The sequence below is a fragment of the Syngnathus typhle genome, linkage group LG14 (assembly GCF_033458585.1).
Source record: "Syngnathus typhle isolate RoL2023-S1 ecotype Sweden linkage group LG14, RoL_Styp_1.0, whole genome shotgun sequence".
Lineage (NCBI taxonomy): Eukaryota > Metazoa > Chordata > Actinopteri > Syngnathiformes > Syngnathidae > Syngnathus > Syngnathus typhle.
The window spans coordinates 1,063,995-1,084,221 of record NC_083751.1 but is presented as its reverse complement, the minus strand read 5'-3'; the positions used below and the strand labels follow the sequence as shown (position 1 = coordinate 1,084,221).

The following is a 20,227-nucleotide window of genomic DNA, read 5'->3' as shown; positions in this document are numbered from 1 at the left end:
AAGGAAAAGTGGCATGAAGATGAGAGAACCTACAGTAGGAAGAAGTCCAAGTAAGAAAAGCTGCACACTCGGGTCATACATACCCTTGGTGATACGAGCTCGGATGGTGTATTCCAGCGCCTCTTCCGCGCTGTGATAGCGAGCGCTGACGGCGGTGGCATGAAGCGTCTGCACCAAGTAGGGCATCTTGCCCCTGGACACGTCGTAGGAGATGGTGTGGTTCCAAGAGTAGGGCACGCTCTCCCCGTCAATGCTGAACATGCGGGTGGACAGAGCGTAGACCTGACCCGGGCCTGTTTGGATGTAGTCCTCGGTGTAGTCCTGATAGGAACATCAATTAAATTCATTTGAAAGATAGAAACAATATCAATGTTACAAATGAGAAGCAACGGAATCATTTGTGCACCTTGATGCTGATCTCGGCATGGGAAGGCAGCTGAAGGATTTGTCCGTTTATGATGATGTCCAGCAACAATGCTCCATCTGCGTCTAAGCCCCGGGCAATGTGAGTCATCCTTAGAATTTCACCTACGTTTGAGAAGAAACAATGGAGAGTTGGAGCATTATGTCCCTTTGATCCCTGCAATATTTTTGTTTGATCAATTCTAGTTTCCAGACAGAAGCACATGAGCCGATATTTGTGGTTCTTTGCAAAGCAGTGAAGTTCATGTAGGCGGCAGCTCATCTACCTGTGGCAAATTCCACCTGAGTTTCACGCCTGAAGATAGCTCCGGTTAACGTGTAGCCGTTGACAGCCTGGCCCACTTCCTGAGCAGTGGTCCAGTAGATGGGATTCAGAATGGAAATCAGCTTCCTCATTGCAGGCCCTTCAATCAAAGTTAGAGGACACAGGGAGGCTTTTTAATAGGGCAGGTCCTAGGGAATAACCGTTGAAGTTCTGGGTCAAAGGTGTGTCATGGGCAAATAGGAAAAGAAGTTGGATTGGATGATAGCAAGTTTCTACAGAGATCTTACAAGATTGTGTCAAAAATGATGATTCACTTGTTACTTCAACTGAGAACCAAATATTCAAGTGTTTTTTTTTTTGTACCGTATTTTCCGGCCTATAAGGCGCACCGGCCTATAAGGCGCACCTTCAATGAATGGCCCATTTTAAAACTTTATCCTTATATAAGGCGCACCGGACTATAAGGCGCACCCTTAATGCATCATGTCAGATTTTTAATCCAAATCAAATCATTCTCCATTTTATCTTTTTTATTTCAACTTCAGACGGAAACAAATTACTTTATAATCATAAAATAATCATCCATAGTCTTTTTGAGTCATGATTCATAGTCTTCAGCGGGCCACTTATGATTGATTTCATGACACAATGCTTTGGGCCAGTTTAAATTTAGGAATTTGGTCCATATATAAGGCGCACCGGGCTATAAGGCGCACTGTTGGTTTTTGAGAAAAATTTAGGTTTTTAGGTGCGCCTTATAGGGCGGAAAATACGGTAACTGACCTAGTGATCTTGGTATATTGGAAATAGACGCTCTGATGAGTTTGCCCCCGGACGTGGTGTCGACGGCAGTGGCGTTCAGTATGGCGATACCAAAGTCAATATCATTGATATTCCCTATAATGCTTCCTCGTGCCATCTGGGGCCCACCTGGAAAACACACACACACACACACACACACACACACACCATTTCAGCTTTCGGCTTTTGGTGCAAGGAATTGCATAGCTTACCTGGACAGGCCTCAAGGTTGCACCTGGACAGTTGGGAGGAGTCTCCCGGGCACGAGCGGCCGCCGTTACTAGGTGACGGGTTGTTGCAGAGACGCACGCGTGTCCTTTGTCCACCCCCGCAGGAAGCGGAACATTCTCCCCAAGACTGCCATAGTCCCCAGTTCCCATCAGCTGCAAGAGTCCATGCAAAACACCCTGAAGACATCCTCACAAACAGCTTGAAGGACACAAGTCCAATTACGCACCGGGACATACGCCCGTGTTGCATCTTTGTATCTGTGCGTCTGCGCCTGCACACGCTCTGCCACCGTTGGCCGGCCTGGGGTTGTCACATGTCCTGTGGCGCCGCATCTGCCCTCCGTTGCATGTCTTGCTGCAACTCCCCCAACTGCTCCACGGAGCCCAGTTCCCGTTGACTAATAGACGGAATAAAAAAGGCTTAACCGCAGGGGGTGGGACTTGGCAAAGCGCTGAGAACTCACTTGGACAGGGCTCGCTATTGCAAAAGTCAAGGTGTGCGTCGTTGCCTTCGCACTGCCTGCCGCCGTATTGCGGGCCGGCGCAGAGGCGTGTCCTCTGTCTGGTGCCACCCCCACAGGAAACGCTGCAGGCTCCCCAGCTCACCCACGATGACCACTTGCCATCAACTGGTGAACGGAATCATGAGCTACAGTACATGCCGGAAAAAGGAGAGTTCACCAGTACAAATGAATTCCACGGCGTGCTTACCGGGACATGCTCTCTCTTTGCACACTTGACTTTGTGTGTCTGTGTCATCGCACGGTGACCCATGGAATGCAGGCGGGGGGTTGTTGCACAGCCGGATTCTGGACTGCATCCCTTTTCCACAGGTCTCACTGCATGGGCTCCAAGGAAGCCATGGCCCCCAGCCACCTGCCACTGCACAAGTCAAAACGCTATGGGAAAAGACGTATCCTGTTACCTTTGGCAAAATAAGGAGGCATTACCTGGACAGGGTCGGACACTACACATGATGACCTCAAGGGCCCTTCCCTCACACGGCCTGCCTCCATGCTGAGCCGGGGGCTGACTGCAGCTCCGCACCCTGGTTCTGTTACCGTGTCCACATGTGCGTGAGCACTCCTCCCACGAAGACCACTCTGACCACTTCCCATCAACTGAAATGTACAAATCCTCAAGCCTCGCGTGTACCACGTGTTACCATCCCCAGCCGTTAACGGTAGCCGTACCCGGACAAGGCTTCCCGTGACAACTGCGTGTCTCCGTATCCAATCCTGCACAGTGGCGTCCCCCGTTAGCGGGAAGTGGATTGTGACATTGCCGCTGCCTCTTCTGGGAACCAATTCCACACGTCGAAGTGCAAGGGCCCCATTCGGCCCACTCGGAGTAGCCTCCGTGCACTGAGGAAAAATAAATTGTCAACCTTTTGTAATCACGTATGAGTAACGCAGACTTACCTCGAACAGTCAGTCCGACCCGAACCAGTACCGATCCAAGTGAGTTTCTGGCCACGCATTCGTACTCAGCTGTGTCCTCCTTCTGGGCACTGTTCACCCTGAGGGAGCCGTTTGATAGACTGGAGAAGTGGTCGCTGGCTAATAGAGGGTGTCCTTGGCGAGACCATTCTATCACGGGGGTGGGCTCACCCTCCGCCTGGCAATTGAGCACCAATGTAGTGCCGGCGTCCACCACCGTTGTGACGGGCTCTACTGTAAAGGTGGGCGCACCTGGGAAAAAGATTCTATGGGTCAGCCCGGAAAGATATTCTCACACAGCGTACTTACTCTGTAGGGTCAGGGAGACACTTTTTTGCACAACGCCAGCAATATTTACTGCCACGCAAATATAGGTGCCTGCATCTTCAACCTGTGGAAAAATTCCATTAAAGTTGACAAAAAGACGCAATTATCCGTGGAAACGTGACGTGGTATTGGAGACGCACGATCTAAAGTTCTTTCCTACCACTGTGCCATAGATGGCCAGAGAACCGTTGTCCAGTCGCCGGACGCGGTCGTTGATGTGTAAGTTGACTCCGTTTTTGCTCCACTGGATGGTAGGAAGCGGGTCTCCCCGAACGTCACAGTTCAGGACGGCGTTGGCGCCGAGAGGTTCGACACGATTGGAGTGAAGGTCCCCGTCAATGATGGGAGGCTCTGAATAAGTGGAGAGATGTCATGGGAATGGTTGAAGCTGCAAGTCAATGAGGGAGGGAGGGAGGGAGGTCATCTTACCTTTGACATCCACAAAAGCCAAAGATTTGATGCTTCCAACTGGGTTTTGGGCCACACAGGTGTAAGTGCCAGAATCTTCTTTACTCAATCTCTCGATCACCAACTCACTGCGGCCGCTCACGTGATCATAGTGAACTACAACATCAAGAGATCAGACACAATGGTAGAAAATTCATCCTCCCGACCTCATCTAAGATCAGTAGTATTTCTTTTTAGTTTATTTCGTAACACAAGTCAACACAATTTAGCTTTAGTGGATTACATCTTAAACAAAATAAAAAGTATTGGGACGCTGGGCTATCACAATAACAATAACATTAGAAAAATATGGTGAAAAAAGTCCATAGTCACGGCTACTGTATAAACGATATAAAATAAGAACATTTTCAGAAATACTTTTAGTTTCGCATGCACCTGGAAGGATGTTGTCGTTGAAGGCCCACGTGATCCTGGGCAGGGGGATCCCGCTGACTCCGCATTCCAGCAGGAGGCGCTCGCCCTTGTTGAGGGAGATGTCACCAAGCAACTCGGTGAAGACCGGCTGCGTATGAACAGACAGGCTCGCTGTCCGACTGTCGTGACCCAAATCGTTGCTGGCTACGCATGTGTAACTTCCTGCATCACCAGGCTGAGATGTCAAACGGAGGGAGATGATTATTTTTCACACGAGACACAGGCAAAAAAATGGAGTCCTCACCTGAGCGGTATCAATAACAAGCTCCCCAGAAGGCAAAATGGTGTATTCTCCTGTTTGCACTCCTGAAAGAACACCGTCCTTCTCCCAAGACAGGGTGGGTTGTGGGACGCCCTTGGCCACACATGCCAGCTGGGCCTGCTTACCTTCCACCACAACTACTTCCTGTTCAAAGTCAAGAATGGAGGGGGGGACTGCAAAGGGGACATTTTTGGGAATGAGGTGATTCCATACAATCCAATCAATCCAATGCGACTCACTCTGCACAGTCAGGCTCATCTCCAGGCTTGCGCTTCCCGCCGAGTTGGCGGCGGTGCAAGTGTAAATCCCCGTATCGGCCGGGTGGACGAACGCCACTTGCAAGGAGCCCGAAGCCAGCGCTCGCTGACGTAGCGATCCCCCCATGGGCTGGCCGTCTTTGTGCCACGTCACGGAAGGTGGAGGGACGCCATCCGATTGACAATGCAGCGTCACCGAGGAGTCCACGGGAGCCAGGTACTTTTGCCTGTCTGATCTGATGACTGGAGGTACTGGGGAGGATAAGTATCAGATGTCCACCACGTGAATAGGATTTCAAATATTTCCAAGCAGCTATGTCTTACTCACCCTGGACTCTGAGTTTGGTCTTGCCCAAGGCTGTACCCGCTGGGTTTTGAGCCACGCATATATAAGTTCCAGAGTTGGACACAGACGCCTTGATGATCTGGAGACTCCCGTTAGGCAGCACTGTGAAACTTCCACCTGTCGGAGAACGAGACTTTCCAATCCGTCACGTAAGAATAATGGCTGACAAAGTGTTTACCTGCGGTGTTTATATTGATGCCCTCCTTCTGCCAGGTGATTGTCGGCCTTGGTGAGCCTGTGGCCCTGCAGGGCAGCACGATGGGATTATTGAGGATCACCTCCAGGGTGGATGGGTGGGAATGGATCTCGGGAAGCTCTAAGAAAATGGTGGAAAAAAAGAACACGTGGATGCAAAGCGAGGCCCGTTTGCTCAAGTCTTACCCTGCACGGTGAGCTGCACGTGGCGTTGAGTAGAGCCTGCGGCGTTCTTCGCCGTGCATGAATAGCGTCCGGCGTGACTGAGCTCAGCTGAGCTTATTTCAATTTGACCTGAACACAGCCCAATATACCAACATCACTGCAATGTATAGATCGACCTTAAGGTGCATCATGAAATATAAAGGCAGTTCCGACAAAAAGCATTAGAACACCGACCCGTGTGCAAGATCCTGTATCCTTGTCCCAGCTTGAGCATCTCAACGCCATCTTTGCTCCAATGAATTGTGGGATCCGGGATGCCCGAGGCAGTACAGGCAACGACCACTGGGGACAGTCTCGCGACGACGAGGTCTGTGGGTTCATCAGCGATGGATGGAGGAACTAGGAAGACGACAGAAGCCAAAGGCTTTTTTTTTCGATTCACCCTGAGCAATACAAATGGAGAGTCGTGATGTGAGTCACCTTGGACGGTGAGATTGATGAATCTGGCATCTTCCCCCGCCTCATTGGAGACAAAACATCCATACAAAGCCGTGTCCTCCACTGTGGGTGCTATCACTACCAGTGAACCCGAACTGAGCAATCTACAAAGGACAAATCACATCAGAAGATGGAAAACACTGGAGAGAATGACTGATTGGCAGTGACGAGCAGACGATGATAAAACAGAGGGGTAGAAAAACCTGAATCAACCTGTACATATTCTGGTTCTGGTCAGTATTGAGCTCTTGTCCGTTTTTCATCCAGACCACCGAGGGCTTGGGTATGCCGCTGGCCTCACAAGCGAGGGTGGTCTGAACATTGACGGTAACCGTCACATTGGTGCGTCCATCAAGAATGGAAGGAGGCACTGAAAGGTGACAGCATATCAAAACAGTTTGATGATGGACACATTCTTTTTTTTGCATGTTTTTTTTCCTGTCCCCCCACCGTATACTTCGAGGTCTACTCTCTTGCGTTGCGTCCCGGCCGGGTTGGTGGCCATACACAAATAGCGGCCGGTGTCGGTCACCTGTGCAGAGCTGATGTGTAACGAGCCGTCGTCCATAAAGGTATGCCTGCGCACAAAATAGGAGCAAATATTGATGGGACGGGAGAAAATGCAAAAATCAGCTTTGGAGTTCGAAAGATTTTGTGTACCTGGGGTTATTTGCAGCCAACACAACTCCATGTTTCCTCCATGTGACCCGGGGTGCTGGCACACCGTCGACAATACACTCAAGCACAACCGGCTTATCGAGAAGAACAGACACGGTCTGAGGTCCGTCTTGGATTGTCGGTGCCACTGAAGAAGAAGACACGTTGTTATGTTAACATTGTGAATCGGCGTCGACGTGAATACGTCTATTTACCGTTGACGTTCAGGTTAAACTGGCGTGCGGTCTTGCCAACAATGTTACTGGCCACGCACGTATATTGGGCCTTGTCACTCAGCTCAGCCACGTTGATCTGTAAGTAGCGGCCCTCGGAGAGAACGCGCACACGTGCGGACGCCTGCGCGATGGCAAAAAAATCATTCAGGTACACACCTCAGGAGAAAAAAACAACTTTTGTGTGATTTTCTCTACCTGCAATGGTTGAGCATCTTTAAGCCAGCTTAGAGTTGGAGGTGGAACAGCATCAGACTTGCATTCCAGAGTCACCTGTCTGTTCTGTAGCACGGACACATCCTGAGGAGTGCTCTCCCCCGCAATGTTAGGAGGAACTTAAATAAAAAAAAAACATTTTACAGCCCATTCAAAGGGTGAAGATAAAATGAAAATGAATATATTTCTGTCTCTCACCATGCACTCGCACTAAGAATTCTTTGTCGTCATCTCCTGCTGGACTGTTGGCTAAGCAGTTGTATCTGCCAGTGTCCTCCAACTGAATTTGAACATACGTCTTAGGTTATTAAATCCACGACGGACCGCGTGTGGCATGTAAGGCGTGGCGCTGTGAATAGTTTGGAATAACCCAAACAAAGTATTACTAATGGAATTTGCCACCTGTGCCGATGCGACGCGGAGCACTGTTCCTCCTTGAAGGAGTCGCAGGCTGTCTGTTTGTGGGATCGGACGTCCATCCTTCAGCCACGTCAAGGAGGGCGGAGGAATACCCGAGGCCTCACACTGAAGCTCCAGCGCATTATCAACCACCACGGAAACTTCGGTTGCTCCATCAGATGCCTTGATTTGTGGAGGCTCTGAAAACAAACCACACGTCAGCACCACAAATCCAATAACAGTTCTTCTCTGATTTCACCCACCGAGAACTTTCAAATGAAAATGACGGCTGGCTTGACCAGCGGCGTTGCTGACAGTACAAGTGTAATGTCCTGCGTCACCGACTTGAGCCTGGAGGAACTGAATGGTTGTGTTTTGGTGGAGTAGTTTCAGTTGGGTGTCATATGAGAGAGGTTCCCCCTCTTTGAGCCAGCTGACAGACGGGGTTGGGCTTCCATCGGCTAAACACAACAGAGAAGCCAGGTTCCCTCTAACTACCGTCACCACGTCCGTGCTCCCTGCTCCATCCAGAACTGGGGGGACTAAGAGAGAGGGGAAAAAAATGATAATTCCTGTCCAAGGTCATCCCATGGCAGACTCACCATTGACATGGAGGTTGTAATGTCTGTTGTCAACTCCCGCTCGATTTGATGCCACACAGGTGTAGGTGCCACCATCAGACACTTGGGTGCGTGGAATCCTGGTTGACACATCCCACATGTATGAATCATCTCATTGCCTTGTCAGACTCTTTCCGAGTGCCTACCGGAGGAGCTGGCCAGCAGAGAGAAGACGTATGTGTGAAGACACTGGAAGGGGGAGGCCATTCCTCAGCCAATTAAGCTGGGGCGGGGGAGATCCCGTCGCTACGCATTCGATGTTGACCGAGTTGTCCAGGACCGCCGTCAATTCCTCGACTTTTTCATCGTTGGCCTCAATCGCAGGAGGCACTGAGGAAGCTGAAGGTTATTACCGGGGCAACAAATACAATGAAAAGCATACGTATCTGACCAACCATATATATTCAAATTGAATATCCGGTCTTCTTCTCCGGCACCGTTGGAGGCCACACAGGTATACTTGCCACTGTCAGTGGTGTCGGTAGCAGTCACTGTGAGAATGCTGCCATCTGAACTGATCCTAAGCAACACCACAGCATCATCAGCATAGGAGAGCATAGCAGCAATATCCACATCTTCTTGCTGGCAGTCATGTACCTGAAGTCCTTATTCCCTGTATTGTTAATAACTTGTCCATCTTTTAACCATTGGATGGTTGGAGTTGGCGATCCCTGGACATGGCATGCCAGCTGGATGCTTTCGTTCAGCAGGACCCCAATCTCACTGGGTAACTCTGATCCGGAGATACTGGGGGGAACTTCAGAGAGTATTGTTGCTTTTAGCTCCAGTCACCCAATGTGAAAGAAGATGTTCTTGTCTCCAGTTACCTTGTATGGTGAGGTGGTAGTTTTTCTGCGCTTTGCCTTGCACATTGGAGGCCGAGCAAGTATAAGTGCCACTGTCAGACAAGTGCGACCGTGCAATCTGAAGCTTGCTGCCTCCGGAGAAGATGTGCATCTCCAAAGAAGCTGAGCTTTCTAAACAAATCACACCCGTGAAATTGTCATTCTCGAAAAGGAATAGAACAATGCCGTTTCATCCACCACGATAAAAGAAGCTCCCGGCATATGTTCACCTATGCGTTGTCCGTTCTTCAACCACGTGAGACTGGGAGGCGGGATCCCGGCAGCGTCACAGGAAAAGGTGACCGGATTGCTGATGGTTTCGACAACCTTTTCCTCAGCAGGCCCGTCAATGTGAGGGGGAACTGCCAAGGACAGCAAAAGAAGTCTTTACTTCAGAAAGCTAGGGATGGAAGAATTGCATCATCAGCTCAACCCGAATACCGTAAATATTCAGATGGAAGTTCTTGTCCATCTGACCGGCGATGTTGGTCGCCTTGCACACATATTGTCCGGTATCAGACACCTGAAAATGAAATGAGATCAATTAGGAAAACGTACAAATCAAAATTCAAACTCATTTATTCTAATGCCTCACCTCTGAGGCTCTGATCCGAAGCATTTTCCCTCCAGCCAGAATGCTCGAGTTGACAGACTCTGTCACCATCCGTCCATTCTTGTACCAGGTGATGACGGGAGGAGGAACTGCATTGGATTCACACTCCAAAGTCACCGATTCCCCCGCAAGCACATTCACCACAACGGGAGAATCGCCGTTCTTGTCCCGGATACTGGGAGGAACTGAGGAGAAAACGACTCTCAAATGTGATGATTTCGCTTGGCCTCAAGGGAGGACTTACCAAACACTGTGAGGTAAATGTTCTTGTAAGCCTCTCCCGCCGCATTCATGGCAACGCAAGTGTACTTCCCGCCGTCTGATACTTTGGCTTTCAAGATTTGGAAAGTACGACCACCTGCGGGCACAAATGAAGCCGCTAAGCTAACTCATTCCCCGTCCACGTGCTAATGACTTGTAAGATACCCGGCATGATGAGTGCATTGGCGTTGGCCTGAAGTGGCCCCCTGTCATTTAACCAAGTCAAGGTAGGAGGGGGGAAACCCATGGCTTGGCATGACAGGAACACAAAGTTGTTCACCACCACTGTCACATTCTCCTGGTTTAGGCCTAAAATAGTAGGAGGAACTAGAAGAAGAGAGATACGGACATCAAGTTGCAGAAGAAAACAAAACAAATCTATATATTTTTCATGCCTTACCGTGGACATTAAGGTTGAAGGATCTCTCAACACTTCCAGCCACATTGTCAGCCACACACACGTAGCGTCCAGTGTCCGACACTTGAGCTGCCGACAACTGACAGAGAAGGTGCGCTTGGTAAGCATTCATTGGATGACTCGGTGATCTTAAAACGAGAGTCACCTGAAGTGTTGTGCCATTGGAGAGAATTTTACGAGGTCCGTCAGAGCTGATTGGCTGGTTGTCCTTCAACCAGGTGATCTTAGGGGCGGGGTTGCCATCCACATGGCATTCCAACAAGCTTGTTTTATTGACCAGGACCGTCACCTCGTCGGGTAGATCGTTGTGGACCCCTCGTAGCGTGGGGGGCACTGACGTCACACACAAATACAGCGCAGTGAAGCAGAGGCTTCAAAATACGACGTTGAGTCCAAGATCACACTCACATAAGACTCGAAGGTCATACTGAATCGAATCTTCTCCTGCTTCATTGACAGCCACACATGTGTACCTGCCTGAGTCCTCCGCCTGAGTCCTGGGGATCTGCAACACTCTTCCTCCTGACAGGAAAGCACGGACACGTGAGCATGCACTCGTCGGTTCTTTCTTTCTGCTCTCTCACCCACCTGGCACGATCAAAATGTTGTCGTTGGAGTTCAGGGCCTGGCCATTTTTGGACCAGGTGAGAGTCGGTGGCGGTACGGCGTTGCTCTCACAATATAGAGAGATTGGATTGTTGAGAATCACATCACGGGCATCCACCCCAAAATCTGACGGGGACTGTGGATCCCCAGTTCTGGTGAAACTGGGAGGAACTGAGAAAAAAGGGGAGGAACCAAAAAAAAAAAATGAACTGCAGATATTTTCAAAGAGATGCGTAGAAGAAGAATCTCACGGTGATGGGGAAAAAAAACAAATACAGCAATGACCCCATCAAATTCACTGTTGGTCTCAGGCACATGATGATCATCAGTCAACCCAGTTCACCTTGTATATTTACATCAAAGTCCTTCTCGTCCTCTCCAGCTACATTGGTGGCTATGCAAGTGTATCGGCCAGTGTGGGACACCTGAGCATGTCGGATCTGAACAATGCGACCATTAGCTGTAATGGACACGTGCTCATCTGCCCGCAGAATCTATGAGGAAGAAGAAGAAGAAGCATCAGCGAGAGGTTTCATTGACAGATATAAAACCAAAAAAGTGGAAAAGAGATGGTGGACCTTTCCGTCCATGTACCACTGCAGTGCCGGGCTAGGAAAGGCCTGCGCTGCGCACTCCAACGTTAGCGTTCCGTTGACCTTGATCTTGACTTCTTTAGGCGCTAGTCCATCACCCGGGATGTCGTTTTTATCGATTTGCGGGGGAACTGGGGTGGAAGCAGCATTATGTGACACAGCCTTGGCAGTGGATGACGTGCACGGCGTGAACTCACCGTACACTTTGACATCAAACAGCTTGAGTGTCTCTCCAGCCTCATTGGTGGCAACGCAAGTGTAACGTCCAGCATCCTCTTCTTTTGCGTTAAGAATCTGCAGGCTCCGCCCACCTGGAGAAGGTGAAACAAAATGTATCCGTTTCAATGATACACTACTGACATCAAATTTATATTCTAGAATATAGAGAGGAGATTAATATAACCTGGAAGAACTCTGGCATTAGGACCGGACTCAAAGGAAATGCCATCTTTGAGCCAGGTGATCAGTGCGGGTGGGAAGGACTGAACTTCGCACACCAGCGAGGTGGGGCTACTCAAGGTTACCGTCACCTCTTGGGCCCAACCGTCCGCTCCTGACCCAGCAATGGTGGGAGAAACTGAAGACAATACAAGACGGTCAAATAAACAAACACTTTGAATTTGCCCATGTACGTACCCAGGACGTTGAGGTTGAAATGGCGACTGCGATCTCCTGCGTTGTTCGACGCCAGGCAGCTGTATCTGCCGGTGTCAGCCACTTGCACGCCGGAAATGACGAGATAACGCCCATGAGACATGACATGGTGGCGTCTGTCAGGCGCTAATGGTTTCCCATCCTTTAGCCATGTGATTTCTGGAATAGGGCTGCCTAAAAAAAACAGACTTGAGTATTTTACAAAGCTTGGTGTTGCAAAAAAGTTCCAGGACTGATGGGACAAAAGATATAGATACCAGAGGCCTCACAGGTCAGCGTAACGTTGTGCCTTTCCTTCACTTTGGTGTCCGTGACCCTTCCTTCTTCCACGATACTTGGTGGAACTGGTTGCGATGAGGTCGAAATGTATAAAAAGGTCATCAATGTAACCAATTCGAAGGACTATTCACTTACCAAGGATGCTTAGGTCCAAATGTTTCTTTTCTTCTCCAGCGCTGTTTGATGCGATGCAGGTGTACCTCCCGCCATCCTCGATGGCCGCGTGCATTAGACGCAGGCTACGCCCTCCTAGACCGTCAACGTATTTCATCTTGTCATTATTTTGCAATGATTGCTTTGAACATTCAGCATAAAATGTGAGAAGTGGACCTGAAAGCACACGAACAGAACTGCTGCCTCTGATTGGTCGACCGTCCTTCAGCCAGGCGATGGCGGGAAGAGGAATGCCGGAGGCCTCGCAGCTCAGAGCCACAGGGTTCTTCACCACAACGCTGACATTTTCTGGGAACTGACCCACGATAGTCGGTGGGACTGGAAAAAGGTCAAGTCAAACAAAGAGTGCATTTGGACTCGGGGTTCCGACTTCCTACCTACCGTGCACGCTGATGTCGCGCTTGCTGTCGGCCTGCCCTGCCACGTTAACGGCGATGCACGTGTAGCGTCCCGTGTCTGAAATCTTAGCATCTTGAATCTGGAGCAGCCTTCCCTCATTCAGGAGCTTCGCGCCACGCAGCCCTGTGACGGGCCGTCCGTCTTTCAGCCAGGTGAGCGCCGGGCGTGGCAGGCCATCCGCCGCGCACCGTAACGTCACGTTGCCTCCTTTTGTCACGACCGCGGCATCGGTGTCACCCTCGCCGTGTCTGATGGAAGGGCGGACTAAAGTGAGAAGAGCAGATAAGTTGGCATGTGGACTATGTCGATTTGAGCAATAGACATGTTTCTCGCCAGTACAAAATGAAATATTTTTTCTTTTAAGATTTATTTCAACCAATATTTCAATCGTTCAGTGGTTATAGACTTTTGAACCGGGCTGGCAGCGAACGAGTTGGAGAGACGACACCGAACGAATTGGACTCGACCGAAGCTGATAAACGGATGCCTACGAACCGTAAACCTGCAGGCTGTACTCCTTGGATGCGCTGCCAGCCGCACTGGAAGCCGTACAGACGTAGTTGGCTGCGTCCGCCCTCTCTGCATTGGAAATCTGCAGCTGACGACCCCCCGATAAAACCCTGAGCCGCTCGTCGGACTGGAGTAGCACACCTGGTGCGCAAGAAAAGGTGAGGATCACATGACTTTTAGTACAATAAAAGCAGATAGCGGTTCTATTTACCATTCTTTCTCCAGGTTAGACTGGGAGGTGGTATGCCAGTGGATTCGCACACCAGTGTGATGAGATTTCCTTCAACCACTGTGAGTGGTGAGACCTCTTGCGAGCCTCGAATGCTTGGAGAAACTGTCGTGGAGAGAAACACATTGAAAAATCTTTCGCTAAGAATGGGAGAAGTCGGATTTCCAAAACAAAGTGCAGAGCTCACCCCACACATTGACATTGTAGTTCTTCTCTGTCTTGCCAGCAATGTTGGTGGCTTCGCAGGTATAGCGGCCCGAGTCCTGCACTTGAGCACTGTCAACCTAGGAATCAGAAGAAACAGCTCAGTACCAACCCCGGCCAGCACTGCGCATTACATGATGAACACAAATCCAGTCGTGGTCCATCACTTATTTAAGAATGAAGAGGTTTGTGGAACCTTGAGCAAACTCCTATCCTCTGAGAGAGCCAGACCAGGTTTCCTGAACAGCGGGCGGCCATCTTTGCGCCACGACAGCGCGGGTGGGGGAATGGCGTCGCTCAGGCAGTGCAGCTCCACAGGACTGCCGAGCATCACGGTGGCGTTCATCTCCTCCCCCTTGATGTTGGGCGGCACTGGGGAACATATGGAGATTTCAAAAGAAAATTCCCAATACAGGAAATTAGATTCTGAAGTAGCAACATTTGGCTCAAAATGAAGACAACCATGATGAAGACAGAAAATAGCTCACATTGAAGCTGTTGGAGACCTACACGAATATTTCTTGTTATCTGAGGCCGTGATCGAAGCGGATTCTCTAATTTGGGCATCTGGTTGATGTCTCGTGCCAAGCCAGCGGCGATAACGTCAATCAACTAACGTTTGCGTATTTCCCGTCAGGGCGGCCGTTTGACTGAACGCCCTCACTCCGATAATCCGACATATCCTGGGTCATATCGAAACTCAATTCAATCGGCTACAATATGTCGTGAGTCTACAACTGCACTGGTACTTGTCCTGACTTCTTTTCACGAGACTTGTTTGTTGAAACGTGTCCTGATTGATCAAATGAATTTCCTCTGTATGACAGACAGAGAGCAAGTCAGGAAGCTTCTGAAGCATGGTAGCAATTAGCGCGGCAAATCTGCCTTTATCTGGTTCCGAGGAAACGCACACTGTGTGGATGTTTGCATTGCGCATACATCCAGTGCCTGTTTAAACAGACATGGGAGAGATTTGTGATTCCCTGCCTGCCTGTAAACTGGGCGCCATCCGTTTCCATTGGGCTTGTATACGCCATCATGTTGGGCTCCCTGCAGGAAGCTGACAATGTGAAAGGCTAAGCTTGTTCTGGCCGTGCATTTCAAGACCCCCGTGTGTGATCTGTCCGTCTGCTGGAAGACAAAGTGCAGTCTGAATTTTTCATCGGTAAAACAAAGAATGGAAGCTTGGAAGAGGAACAATGGAACACGCTGCGTGCTGCTCTCGGCTTGCCAACACTTTTGAACATTTATCATCATCAAACATTTTTCTAAATACTTTGCACATTTTACGGCACCATAAAAGATCAGATCAGAAGATTGTCAAATCCGAAATGAGAAGGTGAATAAAGATTCTTAGAGGCCACCACATGGACCAAACTTTGACGGGCACTGTTCACAAGTAACAAATGCTACAGGAACATAACGGCATCAATAAATGGCCTCACCATAAACCCTTAGATCATAATCTCGCTGTTGCTCTCCTCCAGCGTTGACAGCGACACAGGTATAGCGGCCCATGTCGCTCACCTGTGCACGGCTCAGAGACAGCACCTTGCCGCTGGACAACACCTGAGGGATAGCCACAGTAAGCGAGTCTTAGGCGGGGGATAATAATGATACCATTACATTGATCATAAGCAGAAATAACCTGTATTCCATGAGATACACTTGTCACCGGGCTTCCATCTTTGAGCCAGGTGAGAGTCGGTAAGGGCACGCCGGTCGCCTCGCATTCCAGTCTGCCGGCCTCGTTCACGACGACTGTTACAGTGCCACCTCGGCTCGAGATGACTGGAGGCGCTACAAAAGAAACGCTTTGATTGGATTTACGGCCACAACAGCAGTCTTGACATTCTTACTGATACGGAAGGATCCAAAAAAACATCTGTTGTAAGCGGCAAAGAAAATAAAAGACACTGACCAAACACCTGCAAGCTGTGGGATGTCTCGGCAACTCCAGCCAAGTTGACTGCGACGCATCTGTACAGCCCTGCGTCGGATAGCTGAGCTCTTTCTATCTCCAACGCTTGGCCGCGTTTCAGCAGAGTCACCCCGGCTGTGCTTGTCAGAGGTCGGCCGTCTTTGTACCATCTTATCGCTAGGACACCAAAGAGCTTGTGTCAATCAGATATTTTGCATCAACATTACTTCTTGTATGAAAGGGTGCAATTTTAATATTTTAGTTCTAGATAATTGGGCCAAACTAACTTTTGGCATCTTGTTTTCAAGAGCCCGATCGAATGGAACGCAAAAGCCGATATTTTTACACTTATTGGCAAACCCTGGTCGATCTGGAATGCCACATTCGATCCAAACTACAAACCCATCCCAAGAAAAGTCTTCAATTATGCTGGAATGCGGCTGCTTATCAGCACGCTACGGTGCATGGAAAGAATGGCGGTGGGAACCGAGTCGCCTGCAGGGAGTCATCTGAGATCAATTTTCTGCTGATACCTTCACGGTCAGTTGAAAGCCTGCCTTTGAACTGGAGAAGAAGACAGGAAGACGTTTGTGAGTCTCACCGGGTAACGGACTGCCTGTGGCCTTGCACTCCAGCTCAGTAGAGAAGCCTGACAAGATGGTCTGGTTGATGACTTCCCCAGAGGCTGAGATGGTGGGCGGCACTGCCAAACACACACACGAGTTAGCTCAACGTATCAGATGAAACAAGACGTATTGTTCCGTTACCATGGACACTGAGCCGTAGGCTTTTTTGAGCTTCGCCCGCAGCATTGGTGGCCAGGCAGGTGTATTTGCCCGAATCTTCTTGTCTTGCCCCTGTGATCTTCAGCACTCTGCCTGCTGACTCCAGCTGCACGGAAACACAACAAACACGTCTATACAATGACTCTTTGTCGCACTGAAATAATCACTCGAGCAACCTTAAAGTGCTCCTGCGATGTATCGACGGGGCGACCATCTTTAAGCCAGGTAAGAGTGGGCGCGGGGATGCCGCTGGAGATGCATTCCAGATTGATTGCTTTGCGCAGGACGACCGCACGCTCAGCGCTACCGGTGGACCGAATCGATGGCGGAACTGGAATAGTTCAGAAGGGTAGACTCATTGTCTATTTTGCAGAACAGGAGAATCGGCCAAGTGGCGGAGAATAGAAATAGTCACCCAAACATCTCCCGCAGCTTGCATTTAGAGAGGACATTTTTGCATTACAATACGTATGCACGACTGTTGTTCCTTCTACTCTTACCTTGCACAAGCACATTGAAGTCCTTCTCATGCTCTCCTCCTTCATTGGAGGCCACACATTGAAAGCGACCCACGTCGGAGACCTGAGCGCGGGGGATAATCAGTCGCCATCCACTGGCTGCAAGTCGCAGCCCGTCGTCTCCAGGTCGGACGACTTGCCCGTCTTTATACCACCTGAGGATGGCCAAGGTCAAATTGGCTTTCTTTATTCTGAGGTCAAAAGAAATCTCACGTTATGGTAGGTGGCGGCGTCCCGGTGGCGTGGCAGTCCAGCTCCAGAGGGTTGTGTATTAGGACAGTGCTGTCAGTCATCTCATCTCCTCCATCAATTATGGGCGGCACTAAGGCAAAGAATCATTTCGTTACAAATACTCTGCTCTTTGGAATGGGAATTTGGAATTTGCGCGTACCCAAAACGATGACGTCATACGTGACTTCTGTCTCCCCAGCAACGCTCGTTGCCACGCAAACGTAGCGTCCCGAGTCCGACACCGTGGCCGACAGGATTTCTATTTTCCTCCCTTGGTCGAGGACTCGGACATTGTCTCCATGCTGGACTGGAACGCCGTCTCTCAGCCAGGTAAGGGAAGGGGGAGGGTAGCCACCAGCTTCACACTCCAAGATGAGAGGGTCACTAAGGACCACCTTTCTTTCAGAAGATCCACTCTGTCCCCCTGCGATGGAAGGAGGCACTGCGGGTGGAGGAGGAAAAATGAGACACGACTTATATTATATTTCCACTTCGGCCTCACCAAACCAAAGTAGAACTTTAAATTTCAATCACGCTCTCAAAATACGCCTAGTCAACAGTTGAAGTAACTCAGCATAAAAATGGATATCGATATCTTACAGTAGACATCAAGCTCGAAGTTCTTTTCAGCAGTCCCGGCCACGTTGGTCACCTTGCAGGTGTACCGGCCGCCATCTGACGCCTGCGCCCGAGGGATCTTCAGGTAACGACCCTGCTCCACATACTGCGACCGGCGGCTCGACAGGACGGCCTCTCCTCTTCGGTACCAGGTGACGACGGGGAGTGGGACTCCCCGGGCTTCGCACTCAAGCGTAACTACCGCCTCCAGCAGGGCGCTCACTTCTGTTGTTTGGTTACCGCCTCGGATGGACGGGGGAACTTGCAACACACAAACGCACATCTGACTTTCCGCTGTTGAGTAACATTCCCCAAATGCCATCTGATAAAAAAAGATTGCCTTTACCATACACTTTGAGATTGAAGTCCTTGGACTCTTTCCCAGCCGTGTTCATGACACTACATTGATACCTCGCCTGGTCTCCAAGACGGGCACTCTTAATTCTTAAAACCTGACCACGGTCGAGGACCTCCACGTTTGGATCCCCAAGAAAAACCACCCTGGAAACACGACAGAGCATAAGTGAAAGGGAAGAAGGACTTTCTAATATTATTGGGTACTAACTTTCTGTCCTTGTACCACTGGATTGTGGGAAAGGGCACGCCTTTCACCTTGCACTCCAATCTGATCTCTTGCTTGAGAGTGCCGGACAGATCTTGGGGAGAGTCGGAGCCTGCAATGCTGGGCGGGACTGTGGCACAGAGGGAATGGGGTTAATGAATCAGACGTTCCTCCCATCGTGTATAAGAAATCCTGTCTGGGACAATCAAATGGACTGACACCTTCGGATTGGAAAACCATTTAGAAGAACACAAAGTTGAAGTAGGCGGAGAGAGACAAAAACTCCACACAAGCCAAGATGTCTTATCCTGTCTCTTTGGACTCACCCAATACATTGACAAAGAAGTCTTTTTCTGTGCTGCCAGCAATGTTGATGGCTTTACAGGTGTAGCTGCCCGTTTCTGCGGTGGCAGCCTTCAGTAGTTTTAGGCTTTTCCCCTTATCCACAATCTGGATACTGTTACTGGCCTCGACCTATTGAACAACATTAGGATGATTAAAAAAAGAGATTTTCCAACATCTCAGAGCATACTGATGGAATGCTCATAAAAGTCCGCTTCCAGTAACAACCAAGACAAACTCTTGAACCGATGAGTTTGTTCAGGTGGAGTTTACTTACGAGGATTCCATCTTTGTACCAAGTGATAACTGGGGCGGGGCTTCCTGTTATATCACAAAGCAAAGTGGTGGGCTGGCTCTGAACGACAGAAAGGTTTCCTGAAGCGTCGCTGTCTCGAAATGTTGGGGGAACTGAAAAGCAATTGATTTGATCACAATAGGAGCCGTGCAGTTGGAGCGGTATCGTGAACATGACTCGTCACCATTGACTTTGAGCTGGTACTTCTTCTCTGTCGAGCCAGCATCATTAGCAGCAGCGCAGACGTACTCTCCGTCGTCCAACGGAGATAAAGACGCGAGAATCAACAGCGTGCCATCCTCCAGGATCGACACGCCGGGCTCATTGCCGGTCAGCTCCTGGCCGTTACGTAGCCATCGAATCACTGGCTTGGGAAGGCCTGCGTCAAGAAGAAAAACATTTAGCATAGCGGATGATCAGTAAATTAGGAGTCATGTACCTTTGGCTGGGCAGGGGAAGGCAATTCGTTGGTTTGCAACTCTCTCCTGTAAGGGACTGTTGAACGGGGGCTCCGAGATTTCAACCACTGGGGGAACTGAAAATACACACCGCAACATTTGGACAAAAAGATGAATCAGCAGAGTGTGAGATGACCTTGGAAATGGAATTAGCAAACAATAATGAATACAGCTTGAAAAGCGTTATCCTCGTAATATTTGAAGGCAACCTTGGATTAGTAGTTGAATTTGAGCTTCATCGCTGCCTGCAATGTTGACTGCTGTACAGGTGTAAGTTCCTTCATGGTCCAGGCCCACCGGGTCCAAAGTGAGAGTGCCATCAGGTGACGTCGGATAAGTCCGGCCATCTTTTGTCCAGGAAAGGGCGGGCTTCGGTACACCTTGGGCTATGCACAGAAGCTCCACCAGATGACCCATCTGGACCTTCATGACCTTGGGACCAGCCTGGATACTCGGGGGCACTGATGGGGGAGAGGTTAACCATGTAATGAGCTTTA

At 49.7% G+C, this 20,227-nt stretch overlaps 1 protein-coding gene across 4 annotated transcripts in view; it reads right to left on the bottom strand.

The window, feature by feature from the left end:
- Nucleotides 1-20,227, bottom strand: part of hmcn1 (hemicentin 1) — a 41,421-nt gene that overhangs the window by 3,690 nt on the left and 17,504 nt on the right. For 3 of the 4 annotated variants that reach the window (XM_061297346.1, XM_061297349.1, XM_061297345.1), the window contains 74 exons: nucleotides 19,940-20,191; nucleotides 19,712-19,807; nucleotides 19,457-19,651; nucleotides 19,255-19,385; nucleotides 18,962-19,109; nucleotides 18,639-18,765; nucleotides 18,420-18,574; nucleotides 18,056-18,334; nucleotides 17,616-17,897; nucleotides 17,438-17,546; nucleotides 17,207-17,379; nucleotides 16,883-17,037; nucleotides 16,689-16,812; nucleotides 16,523-16,624; nucleotides 15,922-16,098; nucleotides 15,649-15,800; nucleotides 15,446-15,569; nucleotides 14,197-14,372; nucleotides 13,984-14,080; nucleotides 13,779-13,901; nucleotides 13,553-13,708; nucleotides 13,040-13,321; nucleotides 12,815-12,976; nucleotides 12,620-12,733; nucleotides 12,463-12,549; nucleotides 12,188-12,379; nucleotides 11,955-12,128; nucleotides 11,749-11,862; nucleotides 11,537-11,682; nucleotides 11,302-11,452; nucleotides 10,941-11,129; nucleotides 10,761-10,874; nucleotides 10,498-10,685; nucleotides 10,335-10,431; nucleotides 10,100-10,261; nucleotides 9,918-10,031; nucleotides 9,656-9,858; nucleotides 9,502-9,583; nucleotides 9,291-9,422; nucleotides 9,043-9,192; nucleotides 8,813-8,972; nucleotides 8,611-8,735; nucleotides 8,362-8,545; nucleotides 8,198-8,295; nucleotides 7,859-8,137; nucleotides 7,599-7,795; nucleotides 7,395-7,476; nucleotides 7,179-7,315; nucleotides 6,963-7,104; nucleotides 6,751-6,895; nucleotides 6,541-6,668; nucleotides 6,304-6,460; nucleotides 6,073-6,194; nucleotides 5,827-5,991; nucleotides 5,614-5,721; nucleotides 5,411-5,548; nucleotides 5,215-5,349; nucleotides 4,869-5,138; nucleotides 4,612-4,802; nucleotides 4,329-4,542; nucleotides 3,915-4,049; nucleotides 3,646-3,836; nucleotides 3,468-3,549; nucleotides 3,141-3,410; nucleotides 2,913-3,083; nucleotides 2,670-2,840; nucleotides 2,431-2,601; nucleotides 2,184-2,348; nucleotides 1,947-2,117; nucleotides 1,702-1,872; nucleotides 1,472-1,618; nucleotides 690-827; nucleotides 407-528; nucleotides 84-321 (listed from right to left, as the gene is read on the bottom strand). In XM_061297346.1, coding sequence (XP_061153330.1) covers nucleotides 84-321; nucleotides 407-528; nucleotides 690-827; nucleotides 1,472-1,618; nucleotides 1,702-1,872; nucleotides 1,947-2,117; nucleotides 2,184-2,348; nucleotides 2,431-2,601; nucleotides 2,670-2,840; nucleotides 2,913-3,083; nucleotides 3,141-3,410; nucleotides 3,468-3,549; nucleotides 3,646-3,836; nucleotides 3,915-4,049; nucleotides 4,329-4,542; nucleotides 4,612-4,802; nucleotides 4,869-5,138; nucleotides 5,215-5,349; nucleotides 5,411-5,548; nucleotides 5,614-5,721; nucleotides 5,827-5,991; nucleotides 6,073-6,194; nucleotides 6,304-6,460; nucleotides 6,541-6,668; nucleotides 6,751-6,895; nucleotides 6,963-7,104; nucleotides 7,179-7,315; nucleotides 7,395-7,476; nucleotides 7,599-7,795; nucleotides 7,859-8,137; nucleotides 8,198-8,295; nucleotides 8,362-8,545; nucleotides 8,611-8,735; nucleotides 8,813-8,972; nucleotides 9,043-9,192; nucleotides 9,291-9,422; nucleotides 9,502-9,583; nucleotides 9,656-9,858; nucleotides 9,918-10,031; nucleotides 10,100-10,261; nucleotides 10,335-10,431; nucleotides 10,498-10,685; nucleotides 10,761-10,874; nucleotides 10,941-11,129; nucleotides 11,302-11,452; nucleotides 11,537-11,682; nucleotides 11,749-11,862; nucleotides 11,955-12,128; nucleotides 12,188-12,379; nucleotides 12,463-12,549; nucleotides 12,620-12,733; nucleotides 12,815-12,976; nucleotides 13,040-13,321; nucleotides 13,553-13,708; nucleotides 13,779-13,901; nucleotides 13,984-14,080; nucleotides 14,197-14,372; nucleotides 15,446-15,569; nucleotides 15,649-15,800; nucleotides 15,922-16,098; nucleotides 16,523-16,624; nucleotides 16,689-16,812; nucleotides 16,883-17,037; nucleotides 17,207-17,379; nucleotides 17,438-17,546; nucleotides 17,616-17,897; nucleotides 18,056-18,334; nucleotides 18,420-18,574; nucleotides 18,639-18,765; nucleotides 18,962-19,109; nucleotides 19,255-19,385; nucleotides 19,457-19,651; nucleotides 19,712-19,807; nucleotides 19,940-20,191 — 11,706 coding nt within the window. Of the gene's footprint in view, nucleotides 1-83; nucleotides 322-406; nucleotides 529-689; nucleotides 828-1,471; nucleotides 1,619-1,701; nucleotides 1,873-1,946; nucleotides 2,118-2,183; nucleotides 2,349-2,430; nucleotides 2,602-2,669; nucleotides 2,841-2,912; nucleotides 3,084-3,140; nucleotides 3,411-3,467; nucleotides 3,550-3,625; nucleotides 3,837-3,914; nucleotides 4,050-4,328; nucleotides 4,543-4,611; nucleotides 4,803-4,868; nucleotides 5,139-5,214; nucleotides 5,350-5,410; nucleotides 5,549-5,613; nucleotides 5,722-5,826; nucleotides 5,992-6,072; nucleotides 6,195-6,303; nucleotides 6,461-6,540; nucleotides 6,669-6,750; nucleotides 6,896-6,962; nucleotides 7,105-7,178; nucleotides 7,316-7,394; nucleotides 7,477-7,598; nucleotides 7,796-7,858; nucleotides 8,138-8,197; nucleotides 8,296-8,361; nucleotides 8,546-8,610; nucleotides 8,736-8,812; nucleotides 8,973-9,042; nucleotides 9,193-9,290; nucleotides 9,423-9,501; nucleotides 9,584-9,655; nucleotides 9,859-9,917; nucleotides 10,032-10,099; nucleotides 10,262-10,334; nucleotides 10,432-10,497; nucleotides 10,686-10,760; nucleotides 10,875-10,940; nucleotides 11,130-11,301; nucleotides 11,453-11,536; nucleotides 11,683-11,748; nucleotides 11,863-11,954; nucleotides 12,129-12,187; nucleotides 12,380-12,462; nucleotides 12,550-12,619; nucleotides 12,734-12,814; nucleotides 12,977-13,039; nucleotides 13,322-13,552; nucleotides 13,709-13,778; nucleotides 13,902-13,983; nucleotides 14,081-14,196; nucleotides 14,373-15,445; nucleotides 15,570-15,648; nucleotides 15,801-15,921; nucleotides 16,099-16,522; nucleotides 16,625-16,688; nucleotides 16,813-16,882; nucleotides 17,038-17,206; nucleotides 17,380-17,437; nucleotides 17,547-17,615; nucleotides 17,898-18,055; nucleotides 18,335-18,419; nucleotides 18,575-18,638; nucleotides 18,766-18,961; nucleotides 19,110-19,254; nucleotides 19,386-19,456; nucleotides 19,652-19,711; nucleotides 19,808-19,939; nucleotides 20,192-20,227 lie in introns of those variants that run through there. The other variant, XM_061297347.1, reaches the window with a different exon arrangement.